Source organism: Scyliorhinus canicula, chromosome 9, assembly GCF_902713615.1.
Source record: "Scyliorhinus canicula chromosome 9, sScyCan1.1, whole genome shotgun sequence".
Classification (NCBI taxonomy): domain Eukaryota; kingdom Metazoa; phylum Chordata; class Chondrichthyes; order Carcharhiniformes; family Scyliorhinidae; genus Scyliorhinus; species Scyliorhinus canicula.
The window spans coordinates 41,899,511-41,915,009 of NC_052154.1; the positions used below are offsets into that span (position 1 = coordinate 41,899,511).

Consider the following 15,499-nt stretch of genomic DNA (forward strand, 5'->3'; position numbering starts at 1 on the left):
GAGGTTTGGCAATATTTGAAGGGAGTCACAAAAGTGTGGCAATATTTTCAGAGGTGTGAACAGTTCCAGGGGTCCTCTTGAGTTGTACCAATAGTTGCATGGGGTCCTAGAAATATATCCAGTATTTTCAGTGGTCCCATCACGGTGTCAGTATTTGCAGTAGATCTCAGGAGTGAGTCAATACAGGGAATCTCCCTTTGGAAAAATTAGAACACTACCTCCTGGGAAGTTCATAGGTGATGCTTCCATGATCTAGGCAGCAGAGACATGAAAACGGCATGAAAAATTCAGTGCCGATTTAAAATATTATTCTCAATATTAAATTTACTCTTCTGCGTAGCTCAGCTACCTTCTCAGCTATGTTTTCTGGTCTGGGCATAATCTTCTGAGGCTTTTTTTTTTGCTGCTCTGACTCGTTGATGCGTTTTGCACATTGCAGTTCCTGTTCTGGGTCAGACCAGAGTATGAAAGACATCTGCATCTATTTTTTCATCATCATTTCTTCTCCCAGTTGTAAACAGTAATCATGTGGGGAAACTGGGTCTTTAGCTTTTGAATTTTGAGTCTTTGTACAGTTCTATGGATTGGTCACTGATGATGCGTGAAAACAGCTCTCTCCACAATGCCCCAAACGATTACTGTAGGCCTGGTCTGTTGGAACATAATGAAAAAAAAATATTGCGAAACAGCAAAAAAAATGTTACTGTTCCAATTTCTGGGGGAGGTGCCTGATTTTTCTGCACAGCTCATGCATGATGCTAGTATTTGCAGTGATTAATCGCTGTTTTCGCGCATGCTGTTTCTGCTAGTTTAAATTGGATGATGACATCATTTTGTTGGCACACACATACTCTTCCAAACAACTGTTCAAATCAGAACCTCACCACCACCGCCCACCTTCCCCCTCACTATTTTGCTTGTAAAATGTAGGGGTTTGTTTAATTCCATCAAGTTGGAGTCCAGACTTTATTGAACTGATTATGCCATGAGAATGATTCTTTTACAGTGAATTTTGCATTCGGAGCTGATGCATTTTTTTTTCAACACCACTAATGGTGAAAAATCTAAACGGGAGTGCGAAAACTATGTAATACAAACAACATACATTTTCATATATCTCAGTACTCTCATGGGTTTTCAGTAGCATTTTATAAATTTATTCAAAGAAAATTACTGCAGCATGAAAACATCAAATCTTATACCAAAACTTGGCAATCTTGTTATTGTCATATTTTCCAAAAGCTTTTTTTCTAAACCCATTTCTGACATCTGCAGGCATGCATGCATTTCACTGTTTTGACAGAGTGAAAGTCTGATTAAAATGATGCACACTTAAATGTCAGTGGGTCGAAAGTAACATTCTTCCATAAACCTGTATGTAGCTGTGATTAGTCAGTACAGAATTTTTCAACCATCTGTTCTTCCATAGCAGGGTTTTTGAAGTATGGAAGGGCAAATCCGGATGTAGCTCTCTAAATCATCATAAGGTTTTGAAATTTGGTGCCCAAATTTTGATAATCAGTCTGCATATTTCAAGCTGCTTTTTATTTAAAATAAAGGTAGCATTTAGAATTAATATTCAATTTACTAAATACTAAGACACAGGAATTTATAATGGTTGTATAATTTAAATTGTGACTGCCTCGGCTTGGAAATGCGTTAGAGGTAGAAGAAGCGCAAGACGTATTAATTGACAGACAGAAACTGCTGTCTCTGAGGTTGATACATGTAATTTATTACTTTAGAAATGAATGCCACCTCCAGAATTTGCTTCATTAATTTCAAATTTAGTTTTAATTTCAAGCTGTTGCCCCTTGAGAAGAATAAGGTGGCAAATTATGTTTGAAGAGACGATTTTATGCACCCATGAAACACTACATTTTAACTATCTAACTTTGCAGCAGATGTTATCAGTTATGATGTTTTGCCATATTTAATTTCAATCCGTACCAGCAGCAATTACCTTAAAACTGTTCTCTCCTTTTTTTTTAAATGCAGCCTACGTTTCAGACGAATTGAAAGCAGCAGTGTTAGGAGACGAGGAAGCTGAAGCCAATGAGTCTGGAGCTGATGGGGAATCGTCCTCAAAGTATGCGTGCAATGAGCAGGAATTTAGCAAGGAGTCGCCTAGCTACCAGGACTCTCCAGCTGCCGAGTTTTCCGGCCAGGAGATGGACAGCACGTCTCACGTTAGTGAAACCAGTGATCGATTGGCCGATTTTGAGAGCAACTCGATAAAGAATGAAGATGAAAGCAAGGAGGGCGGCGGTCTTCCCGAGGAAGGAGTGCAGGACAGTTTAGAACAAATGAAAGCAATATACAACAATATCCTGTCCAACTCCTACTGGTCATCGCTGAGTCTGGGCCTGAACCAGCCAAGTGGGCCAATAACAAATGGTGGCAGTAGCAGCAGCAGTAGTAGTAGCAGCAGTAGCAGTTGTGGAAGTGGGAGTTTTGACTGGCATCAGTCTGCCATGTCAAAGACATTGCAGCAAGTCTCTCAGACCAAGATGATTCAGGAGCCAAGTCTCTTCAGCACAGTACAGTTGTACAGACAAAGCAGTAAGCTCTATGGTTCCATATTTACTGGGGCTAGCAAATTCCGCTGTAAAGACTGCAGTGCTGCTTATGACTCCTTGGTGGAGCTGACTGTGCACATGAATGAAACCGGACATTATAGAGATGAAAATAATGAAACTGACAATAACAATCCTAAAAAATGGTCCAAGCCTCGTAAACGCTCTTTACTGGAGATGGAGGGAAAGGAGGATGCTCAAAAGGTGCTAAAGTGTATGTACTGTGGCCACTCCTTTGAGTCCCTTCAAGACTTAAGTGTTCACATGATCAAAACAAAACACTATCAGAAAGTGCCTCTGAAGGAACCTGTGGCACCAATCTCCACAAAGGTCCTCCCGGCCACCAGAAAAAGGGCATTGCTTGAGCTTGAGCTGCCAAGTTCTCCAGATTCCACAGGCGGTACACCGAAAACATCTCTTTCTGACACAAGTGATGCACTGCAGAAGTCCTCAAACCCTTATGTTACACCAAATAACCGCTATGGGCACCAGAATGGTGCCAGCTACGCCTGGCAGTTTGAGGCGAGAAAGTCTCAAATCCTCAAGTGCATGGAGTGTGGGAGTTCTCATGATACGCTGCAGGAACTCACTGCACACATGATGGTAACTGGACATTTTGTTAAAGTGACCAATTCTGCCATCAAGAAAGGGAAACAGATTGTTGAGGCACCACAGACGCCGACACCGACACCGGTGACGGCCATCTTGGAAGATAAAGTCCAGTCCGTTCCCCTAGCTGCAAGTGCTTTCACGTCGTCATTAAGTACACCAGCCAGCGTCTCACCAAAATTAAATCTTGAAGTGAAAAGGGAAGTTGAAAGAGACACTGAAAGTGATGAGGATAAAGTCAAGGAGAAGGTGAAAAACTGTGGTGATGATGATGAAAAATACGATGTTTCCTCAAAATATCAGTATCTGACGGAAGAAGATCTGGAAGAAAATCCTAAAGGTGGCCTAGACATCCTTAAATCTTTAGAAAACACAGTGACCTCTGCCATTAATAAAGCTCAGAATGGGACTCCAAGTTGGAGTGGCTATCCTAGCATTCATGCAGCTTACCAGCTTCCTAGTATAATGAAATTACCATTTGGGTCATCAGGGAAGACTACACAATTAAAGTCAGCACAAAGCAACATTGATATTATGGCATCTCCGAAGAGCCAGCCACTAGTTTCACCGCCCAGTAGCCAGAACTCTCCTGTACCAAAAAACAATTTCCATGCTATGGAAGAGCTAGTGAAGAAAGTCACAGAGAAGGTAACCAAAACTGAAGAAAAAATGAAAGAGCCAGAAAATAAATTGTCTCTATTGAAGCACGAAGCACCTTCTCCGTGTGGCAGCGAAGCAGGAGAGCAACAGAAATGCGCAGCTTCAAAAGATCCCAGTCCTAAAAGCCACGAAAATATTTGCAACAGCCAGAAAGACACCACAAAAGAGAGTCCAGTCAAGGATCATTTGGAGAATGGTACAGAGGCCTTAAAACGCACGACAAATAGTATGTGCACCAGCACAGCTATTATTACAGACCACCCTCCCGAACAACCTTTTGTAAACCCATTAAGTGCATTGCAGTCCATTATGAATGTTCACTTAGGAAAAGCAGCTAAACCGGCACTGCCTACCCTGGACCCTATGAGCATGCTTTACAAAATGAGTAACAGCTTGGCAGAAAAGGCTGCTGTGGCCACACCAATTTTGCAGGCCAAAAAAACAGAGCCCGTAGACCGTTATTTCTATCATGTCAGCAGTGACCAGCCCATTGATTTGACGAAAGCCAAGAGTGACAAAAGTGGTTCTTTGGGTTCAGTGCTTTTGTCATCCATATCCCCGTCGTCAACATCTTCTTCATCCACTGTGACAACAGCAAAGACATCTGCAGTCGTGTCATTCATGTCAAACTCGCCGCTACGCGAGAATGCCTTGTCAGATATATCTGATATGCTGAAAAACCTGACAGGAAGTCACACATCAAAATCTTCTACACCTACAAGCATTTCAGACAAATCTGAGGTGGATGGTAGCACTATGGAGGAGCCAGAGGAGATTTCCCCAGCTCAAAAACGTAAAGGCCGGCAGTCAAACTGGAATCCACAGCATTTGCTCATACTGCAGGCCCAGTTTGCAGCCAGCCTGCGGCAAACCACAGATGGTAAATTCATTATGTCGGACCTCAGCCCACAGGAGAGGATGCACATCTCAAGGTTTACAGGACTCTCCATGACAACGATCAGCCACTGGTTAGCCAATGTCAAGTACCAGCTTCGAAGGACAGGTGGAACAAAATTTCTTAAAAACCTGGACTCTGGTCATCCAGTGTTTTTTTGTAATGATTGTGCATCACAAATCAGAACTCCTTCAACCTACATCAGTCACTTAGAATCACATTTAGGCTTCAGGTTACGAGACTTATCAAAACTTTCTAGTGAACAGATAAGCAGCCAGATAACACATGCAAAACTGCCCTCTGAAAAATCAGTGTTGCCATCTCAAGACGATGAGGCTGGGACAACGTTCCAGTGCAAACTTTGTAATCGGACTTTTGCGAGTAAACATGCAGTTAAACTGCATCTCAGTAAAACTCACGGCAAATCACCAGAGGATCACCTTCTGTATGTTATAGAGCTGGAGAAACAGTAGCATTTACTTCAGTAACCTAACTGTTTGCTTTGAGGACAACTCTGAAAGAAGCCTTAAAGCTACTGTAACAACTCTTGGCACATGTTCTTGATTTACTGCAGAGTAGCACTCTGATCTGAACTCTTTTATATAACTGTACAGTGTTTAATGGAAGCACGTAATCAGCTGTTGTTACTGGTTGATTACAAGGGTAAAAATGGTAAGTGTTTGGAATTTTGTGTAAATTGGATTTAGTTGCTGTGTATCGCTCAGATGCATTAAGCTGCATGCGTAATGGACAATTTAGTTAAGCATTTAATACTGAACCTGGTGCACTTTCTCATGTGAATTAAGTGTGCTGGCATTTCTCAGCCTTTAACCTTTAACCCTCTGAGCACTGCTAAAGCACTTCTGCATTAAGTTGCAAAAACAAATTGGCAGCATTCTTATTTTTCAGATCACTGACTGAAAGCCATTATTAAAATAATGATCTGCAGCTGTCTTTATTCAATTCCATTGTCATGATATTTGTGCAGATGATTTTGCACAATATAATTTTCAGATGTATTATTTAATGGAAATTAACTATTTACAGAGCTAAAATGAATAGTCAATGCTCAAAGGGTTAATAAAATTAGAAAAAAAAACACTTGTACTGTATTTCTTCAACAGTAATATACAAAATTCTTTCAAAGGGTTTATGCTATGAGATCCTGCTACAAATGTAAAAAGGCATTCCATGATGTAACCTCCTTTACTTATTTATGAGCACTCTCACTTGTTATTTTAATGATCATCATGTGTAGAATGCCTTTGATTGGTAAGTTTTGTTCTGCCTAATTATTCTCCCATGATTCCCTACTGCATCTTTATATTTTGGCATATAAAAGGTAACCTGTGGTTACCAGCACACTGAGTGAGTCTGTTCATCTCCATTTTTCAGTTAATTTGCAGAAGTAACTGACAGCTGACACCATACGAGAATATATGTATAAAATTGACATGTAAACAGCACAGATACTGTAACGCACTCTGTGCCCTGTCTTGTTGCTGGAAATGAAACACCATTAATACTGTTCATCTAACTTTCTTTTCCCCCTGCTGCAACATTAAACCATTTTACAATAATTTTGTGTTGCTTTTGCAGTATAGTCTACATACAAGGTACTGCAGGTAATGAGCACATTAACACGGAACCTGCCTGGAGCTTGAGTGGGTTTATGGTCCTGTCAGGCAGTGGTATTGGTTAAAGTATTATTTGTCAGATAACCACAGCACTTACAGAGAGATACTGTGGGGGTTAGCACCTTTCGAAAGGCCTTAATTCACAGGTGCGCAATGAGACCTAGCCGTAACCCCACCCAAGCACTGGCTTATTCCGACACATTGTATATCTTCCAGCCGCCACACTTACACAGTATCTTAAAATAACATTTGTGATAAATGTGCAATTTACCTAATTTATGGCACTATGATGTGTTCAGGGCTACATACAAGATGAAAATCTTAAATGGAGCTTGAACAGTGCACTTCACAACAAGAAATCAATATGCCATGGCTTAGAGAGCTATCTGCTGAGGTGAAATTAGCAGAAACCAACTACCAAGGAGCATAGCCCCAAATCTGTAACCGCAGAGTGGCTATAGTAAACCAAAGTATAACTTAATAAAGGATTGGTATCTAACAAACAAGACTACCAACATTTGTGCATGAAATCTCAATTTTTGTAATATTTTATGTCCTGTACATATTGATCTTTCAATGCTGTTGACTTCTGTCCCAGTCAACTGGCATCAGACCATCTCTAGATGACAGCGGGGCCATGAATTATGTTTTGAAAATTGGGCATTATCTAAAATCAACATTACCCAGCAAGCTTGACTGTGACATTGACAAAACATCTAATGAATGGTTACTCGTTGAGAAACCATGAAGCTGACTGAAACATTGGGTTTACTTTTTTCAATTTTCCCATTTTTTTCTATGTGATATGTTTTGCTCAAGAAGCATTAACATTTGTCTGAGATTCTTTCCCTTTTCCCCTTTAACAGAAACACTGTATATACTGGACAGCTTTCACAATCACCTTAACCCTTCCAGTACTATTCACAGCATTTGTTGGGCCAGCGATATGGAACTTCTGCTTATTCAGCAGGGAAAGGATTAACAATTCAATCCCATTTTGTATTTGCTGGACTTTAAATGGATTTCTAATTGTCATCTGCTTTCCATGATTGGATACAATGGATGTATGTACTGTGCATATGTGCTCTACATGTTAGAACGAGAATACTGGTTATTTTATACATTTGAGAATTTAATTACACAATTTCTAGGATTCTGCTGAGCCATGTTCTGAAACATGTAAAACAGGCGCAGTAGCTGCAATTAACCTGAGTATTAAATTCAGAAAGTAGTTGCAATTCAAATTCCATGTGAAGTCAACATTGTCTTTTTAATTTCCTTAAAATTGTTTATTTAAATTTTGTTACAATGTCAACATCTTTTCTACTGAAAAATATTTTATATGTTAACATAATCGATTATTGTATGAAAGCACTCTGGACCACTGCAACAAAAACAGTGTATGAATGTAACAGGATACAATAAAAAGAAATATACATGTTACAGAACCAAATAGGAATTCCGTACCCTCGGTTTAAGTAAACAGTTCAGCCAGTCTGAGTGGTGATTATTGGGTCATGGCCTTCATTTTGTGTGTGTGTGTGTGTGTGTGTGTGTGTGTGTGTCTGTGAGTGTACACGCGCGCGAGTGTCCACACACTGCCTAGTGAAAGCAGCACTTCATGATATTTTTCTTTATAGTTGTAAGTTAAAAATACCACAAACATTTGTAAATGTAAAACAGATGAAAATACTGAGGAGAATCAAATGTTCACAGGTTTAAAGTCCTATCATCTCACTTCTAAACAAAATGTTGCTGCAATTAGCAGAATGCCTGTGGCTCAATTGAACCTTGCAGCCGTTTTCACAAATGCAGAAATCCCATTTGACAATCCTGATAATCTGTTATTATTAAGTTATTCCACAATGATGGAGGATATCTATACTGAATAAACAGCAGGGGGGCCGGATAAAGAAATGATATCTGTTACAGTTCAAGGGTTCTTGCAGTGGAACTAAATGACCTAACACCAATAGCAGCCGTGTTCGGAAAGGTCAAATGATATATACCTTCAAAACCTTGTGTTAATTAATGCAGCGCTCAGATACTTACATTCAGTATTAGAAGAAACAAATGACAGGATTTTCATTAAACTTCTGACAAAGTCATGGCGGCGGAGCAGAACGAGATCCAAGAGATTTTCCAGACCTTGTGGTAAATACATATTTAATTGTTAGCTCTCATTTTTACTGTTGTACAATATTGGGTTACATTTGCACGATTTGAGGTATTGTGCACTGAGTATTAATTATGCATTCTGTTGGACAGCAGTGATTAATATAGGATATTTTGTGATACCAAAGGCAACCTCAGATTGAGGGTACAATACACATCCAATTATCCAAACTGCTCTGGAGGCAGCCTCTCGCTCGGTGAGAATAAATCAGAGATCGGAGAATTGCAAGTCAGTTATCAAAGAGTTAAAAATGCGAGAGGCATCAGCGTGGTTCATAAAATCTAGAGGTTCCAAAGAGCAACAAGAACAAGTTACAGAGGAGTATCGTACTGATTGCACTATACTTTGCTGAACGCTTATGCATTAGTCAATATGAATGCTGACCATTGTCCTTGGGGAGATATGTAGGTATGGATAATTCTGTTCAACTAAAAATGCTGGTAATGTCCTCCCTCCTGGGACTTTGAGTCAGGTTATGTCCCCAGCCATTTTCCTGACCCTGAAGAAAGGGGCATTTGCTGCTAAAATGACATTTAAACTATTAAGTGTGATTACCCTCTCATTGTCACAAACTACAAGCTCAATGCATTTACAGAAGGGGTCATTGTACAGATGCAGTATCACTTGAAGGAAGTGATACTTCACTGCCCTGAATTGCAATTAATGGAGCAGGGAGGAGAGTATTGCAAGCACTGAGTGATTAGTACCTTGTCAGTTGTGTACTAGGCAGATACAATGTTGTGTTCTCACGGTGTATACTTTATAGTGAATATACAGCATTAGAGCAGGAACTGACTTCGGCGTTATCCATTTAATGTCTTAGTAATCTGGTCTCATTGATTGCAACCGTCCAAGTCAGAATGATCATGTTTGTAGTGGTTATGTCCATTCTTGGGTTGCATTTTCTGCGTTCTACCTGTGGAAAACATTTTTAGATATCTAAAAGAATTTGCAAATCTAACTACTCAAACAGTACACGTTCTCTATTTCATTTACATTTTAGACATTCATCTTTCTGTGTTCTATTCAAGCCCTTCTTGTCAATGATTGTGCGCTTCCAAGTTAAATCTGAGATTAAATGTTCATAACATAGTTTTAAAGATATTTTATAAAACGCCATTGCTGGTTCAAATTTTATTGCAAACGGGATAAGCGCTTTTCAGTAGTTCATAGTGCAGCCATGTTAAGTCAAATTAAACTATATGTCATCTAATAACATTGTACTTGAAGGCAAAGACCTCAAGTTAGTCCTTTGCTATTTTAAGAATACACAGTATAGCTATACTTAAGTGGCCTTTATGTTAAAGCCTGAAGAAATTGGCAGTGGGTAGAGTACACTTGCCTTAATTCTGTGGGTAAGTACTGAACGCAGAAGAGGAAGGTGTATCAGGAAGCACAGTAAAATTGTCAGCTTTTCTGAAGGTACAGTCGCCTTGGTTACGCCTCAGTGGCCATGAAACCGAGTCTGTAAAAGCTGAAGAACTCAGCTCCTGAAAGCCTCATCAGGACTTGTCATCGCTCTAATGAATATCATTTAAATTGCTTTGTATATTGGAGGAGTTTGGATGTCGATTTAATTTGCGCATGTGTTTGAGTTCTTCTGCTTGGCTAGGCTAACAGAGAGTAACAATCTAATGAAAAGTGAGTTGGTGACAGTGTGATGAGCCAGATCCCAATCAGACTTGTTTGAAGGGTTATTTTGACAGAGTATAGAAGTCAAGAAAGTAGAATTAAAACGGGATGCATCGATTTCTTGTGTTTTCTCCATTTTTCTCTGTTAACTTTTTTTTCCTTTCTGTGTGGAGGTGAGACCTTTGTAATGTTTCATAATTTTTTAAGAGCTTTTGCTGCATTGACCTAATGTTGTGATTATGCTCAAGCACATATTGAGAGAATTATTTAGAAGCATTAAAATTAAAAGTGGCCTCTCAAACTAATGATGTGACTTTTCTAAATATTCCGCTCACAGCAACACATGGTTTGAATTCTTTGATCTCAGCATGTTATTCTGTCAAAAATATTTTGTGCTAAATAATGAGGTTGTTTGTCACTAAGTTTGTAGCAGAATTGTTTAAGAATTGATTCATTGCTTTTATATTATTAATAGATGTACACAAGCAAACACACAACTATGTAAGAGAACATCAGTGTGCATACCACCATATGAAATGAAATGAAATGAAAATCGCTTATTGTCACAAGTAGGTTTCAAATGAAGTTACTGTGAAAAGCCCCTTGTCACCACATTCCGGCGCCTGTTTGGGGAGGCAGGTACGGGAATTGAACCATGCTGCTGGCCAGTCTTGGTCTGCTTTAAAAGGCTGCAGTTCTTTCCCTTTTCACACATCTTTCACATTTGTGCATGTGTGTATTTATATTTTTAATGCAGAAAATATGTAAGCTGACTATGATACATAAGAACATAGTTATTTTCTCTTTGTGTATTTTAAAATCTGCCTTCAGTGTGATGTCTTCCTGAAAGTCATTATAGACAGCTCGCAGTGCATCATGACAGAGAGCTGCATAGTGTTAATTGGACATGAGATGATAGAATGGGAACATTTGAAGTGTAGGGCTGATTAGCTTACATTTTGTGTTATCTAGATATGAATTGCTGAGAATAAAAGTTGAAGAAAGAATAAAACTCAGATTTTTAATAATCGGAAATCAAATGGAATTCTCAAACCAGAAAAATATGAATCATTGAACTGAATTTTGTTTTTGCAGGAGTCATTTCTGGCACATGGATGATACTCTGCTGCAGTAAGCAAGACCTAATGTCTTTACAGCATTTAGCATTCCGAAATAAAATAACAGAGCATTCTGGTTTCAGTTTTTAATTTATTTTCATTAGTGATCCACAACATAAAAACACACTTTGGAAGATACTTCAAAAATCTGCCAGATAAATAGTTTAGTCAGGCAAAAAAATAATTGTTTTAATGTTACAAATGCTAAGTTTGACTGTGTGTGCCATTATGATGACAGTCATATTTTCTCAGTTCCAAATTTAGACCTTTCATTTCTTATTTTAACTATCAATTGGAAGTCGAGAAACGCCAGATTTTGGGGATAAACTTCTTTGCAGTTTATTATATTTTAAAAGTATTTTTTTTACTGAAGAACATTCTTGTATAATAATTGGAAACATGTTTTTGTTGACAGACTCATGGTACTGTATGGTTGAACAGCATCCATCACATTCCATAGCGTTTGGCACATTCGCAGTTTTACCTGTATTTTAAATCGTCATAGGCAGATTTAAACAAAGTAGGTGAAAGATTTTTCAGAAGTAGCAACGCAATGGCTGTCTGAGGCTGATCCAATCACACTTTGATTGGCTGGAGAATTGCTGTGAGCTTAACTAACTTGCAGGTTGAAATGGAAGGCAGTCTCCCAGTGCGTAATTAAATGATAAGTTCATATTCATGGGACAATTGTAAGTTACTGAGTCTGTCATAGACAACGCCAAAAATAGTCAGTCTCATGATGAATACCCTTATTAACAGCTACACTGCTCTCTGTTCATTGAATCTGGCCTGGGAATACTATGAGATGAAGCCCTGTTTGTAGAGTGTGTCCCTGTAGATCATTTAAAAAGAATCTTGGGAAAGACGAGGGAGAATCTGATCCCTAATCAAAACATCTTTACAGAATTTGATAAGAATAATATTATAAAACATATTTGCCAGGCATGAATGAATTTCAGTACAAAAATAATGCACAGAAGCTTAATCTTTATAAAGCAAAAAATATTTTTATAGTTTACCAGCAATTCTGTCTTAACCACCTGATTGATTGATTGATTCCATACAAATTTCATGAATTACTATTAAAGTATAGGATATGCTATAGTTCCTTTGAGTTATTTTAAAATGCTAGTGCTGGATTTTCAAATATTGTGCGTCCAACTAGATTTCCAATGCTACAATTACCAACAATCTCAACCAGAAGAAAATTGCAACAATGAGCTGTTGGTGTTCACCAAGTCAGGAAATGAACTGCTTTAGTCATTTCAAAATGGCCAGAAAAATGAGACATCTTTAACTCCTTTCCTGCCAAAGATGCCGTTTGACACAGTTGACACTGTTGCCTCAGTATTCCCTGATGCCGGGAACACACCAGATGATGCCAGGTGTGTAGAATGGGTGTACACTGCAGCAAAGTGGCAAACCAGTGGGAATCTGTAACGCATGACTTATAAGAGTAACAGTGCCAGTTTCTTTTAGGATATTTGTAAACTCTGTATGTACCTGGATCCCAAGTTTTCCTGATGTATCTGGAGGAGAAGCAGTGCTGCTTTCCTTGTCGAGCCAGTAAAACCAGAATGCCATTGGGTTAGTGTGGCACATACAATAAAATTCTCATCAACTACAGCAAATGGCACTAGTTTTACAAGATTGCATTTCATTCTGCTTTCTTTGGGTTACCATTTATCCAGCATTATCCACATGCACAACGATCAGCAAATGAACCTAATAATCAACTATAATTCCATAGGGGGAAGAAATTAAATGTGGTTAAATAATGGAAGTATCTGTTGTAAATTGTGTACATGGTAAATTAATTAAAAGTCAGCTCTTCATCCATTTCCAACCTGTTTTAACTTTTAAAAAAATCCGAGTATTAATGGAGCTGAAACAACATCTTGTAGCAGTTATTAATAAAAGCTGAATATTAATTACAAGAATTATGAATAAAATTTGGTTCATAATTTCTAAACGACGCATATCACTGACCAATATCTCGTGACAAGGTGGTGGCAATGGAGTTAAACCTGAGGAGTCAACTTATCGACTTATCCCCAAATTCCCTGGAGCCCTTCTGTCCGGTGGTCCCAGCGTCTGCCTGAATGAGATAAGAATCCATGTATATCGGGGATCCTGGAAACTACATAGGACAACAATGCTATTTGTACAACCCAGGGGAGGTAAAGCGTTTTTCAGAAGTTCCTAGCTCAGTAACATCTGGTGACCAAGACTAGGAGACATGAAAAAAAGAGCAACAGTTTACATTAAATTAAGGATAACAGGAGTGCTCCTCTGGTCTCTGCAAGAATAATGTGGGCCATTGATACTCTAGACTTCCCCCATTTATTACGACTGCATGTTGGTTGGGCCCATCTTTCTGTTGCTCAGGTAAGTCTATGGGCTACTCAATATTATATCAGTGAACTGGATTGGAACACCTGATTCTGGTATGCAGCTCACCACCGTATGTTAATGAGGCCTGACTTCCAAAGTGAACTGAGCCTCAATTCCACAGTAGGTATTTGCAGACAATCGGCTTGCTTCACTATCGGCTGCTTGATAGTTGAAATTCTCCTTCTGTTCTTTGTGCACACTGGTGCCTGTTCAATGGAGATAGTAATTTCAGCTCCCATAAAAGCTTATTATTTTCACCTCACAAGTTATGACAACATTGGGCTGTATCCGGTCAAGTAAAGCGTGTACTAGATGCAAAAGTAAGTTCCTTCTAAATTGCCTACTAATGAGTCCCATCCCTGTACCTTGAAATATCTCCTACTGCACGGGTGTACTATACTGACATGCTCACTTTTCTCTGATGGAGAGTGTCCAATTAATGCCCATTTTGGCGTAGTTTTATGGTAGACATTGTTCAAAACCCAACTTGCATAAGTGAGAGTCAGCACTGCAGTGGGATAATCCCACCAAATCCTCTTAGGCAAAAGGCCCACTTGTGACATTGTGTTTGAGTATAATTCCATAAGTCATCCTGTTCCTCTGTGATATTAACTGCATAACGTTAAACCATCAAGACGGCCATTGTCAAGCCTGGAGGTCGGGTAAAAAGAAACTCTTTTCAATGTACATTCTGGGCATCATGTGATAAAACTCACAAAGAAAAGGTTCAAAAGAGATCAGGGGGCAGCCTCTTTGAGCTCAGAGCTCACCGAGCAGTTGGAAATTCAACATCTACTGAGGCCACGTTTGATCACCTTGGATCTGCAAGAAACCAGGTTTTACACATCCATTGTTTAATTGTAATAACTCTTAGTTATTGGCGTCTGAATAAGAAACTTGCATTTGGACAACACATTTGAGCATGATTCACCGAGGGATAATTTACCTGAGATTAAGAGGTTTCCTAACACATTTCAAATTTCCTGCTGTACCTTAATGTACCTTTTTTGTGTTTCATGTATGAGGATATAGTATATAGAGGATATAGTATATAACTCCAGTTTGGGAACCCCTGTCATAGGAAATATGGTTCTCTAACGTAACACATTTTGTACTGAATTTACCTGTTTCACATTGCAATATTAACCTGAATCATAACCAGATACAAAATGGCCATAACTTGCAGACAGCAGGAGATGTTTTGGTCCCATCAAATCTAGCCTCCTTACAAAAATCACTGAGATAAAGTATTATTTTCTTAACTTGCAACATTAAATAATCCAGTTTCTACTACTGAGATTATGTAACACTTGGCTTCAAAGTTGGGGCAGCATGGAAGCTCAAGTGGATAGCACTGTGGCTTTACAGCGCCAGGGTCCCAGGTTTGATTCCCCGCTGGGTCACTATCTGTGCAGAGTCTGCACGTTCTCCCCGTGTCTGCGTGGGTTTCCTCCGGGTGCTCCGGTCCTCCCATAGTCCAAAGTTGTGCAGGTTAGGTGGATTGGCCCTTAGTGACCAAAAAGGTTGGGAGGGGTTGCGGGGAAGGGTTGGAAGTGGGGGCTTGAGTGGGTCGGTGCAGAATCGATGGGCCGAGTGGCCTCCTTCTGCACTGTATGTTCTATGTTTATGCCCTCTGAATGGTGACATTGCTGCATTATAAATTAGTAATGATGTCAAAAATCTTCCATCACACTCCCCAAAATTTGCAAAGTGGAGATTTCTAAAAAAAAATGTTTATGCATTTAACAGTGAACACCCCTAGTCCCTGTCTCATAGCTTGACTGTGCCAGGTGATTCAATTT

The 15,499-nt window shown here is 39.2% G+C and overlaps 1 protein-coding gene across 7 annotated transcripts in view; it reads left to right on the forward strand.

Annotated features, from left to right (window-relative positions):
• The window catches only part of tshz3b (teashirt zinc finger homeobox 3b), a 75,889-nt gene extending 68,017 nt beyond the window's left edge, over window positions 1-7,872 (forward strand). For 6 of the 7 annotated variants that reach the window (XM_038806591.1, XM_038806592.1, XM_038806589.1 and 3 more), the window contains one exon: window positions 1,999-7,830. In XM_038806591.1, coding sequence (XP_038662519.1) covers window positions 2,172-5,213 — 3,042 coding nt within the window. In that variant the 5' untranslated portion in view covers window positions 1,999-2,171 and the 3' untranslated portion in view covers window positions 5,214-7,830. Of the gene's footprint in view, window positions 1-1,998 lie in introns of all 7 variants that reach the window. The other variant, XR_005461795.1, reaches the window with a different exon arrangement.
• Window positions 7,873-15,499: the final 7,627 nt, after the last annotated feature.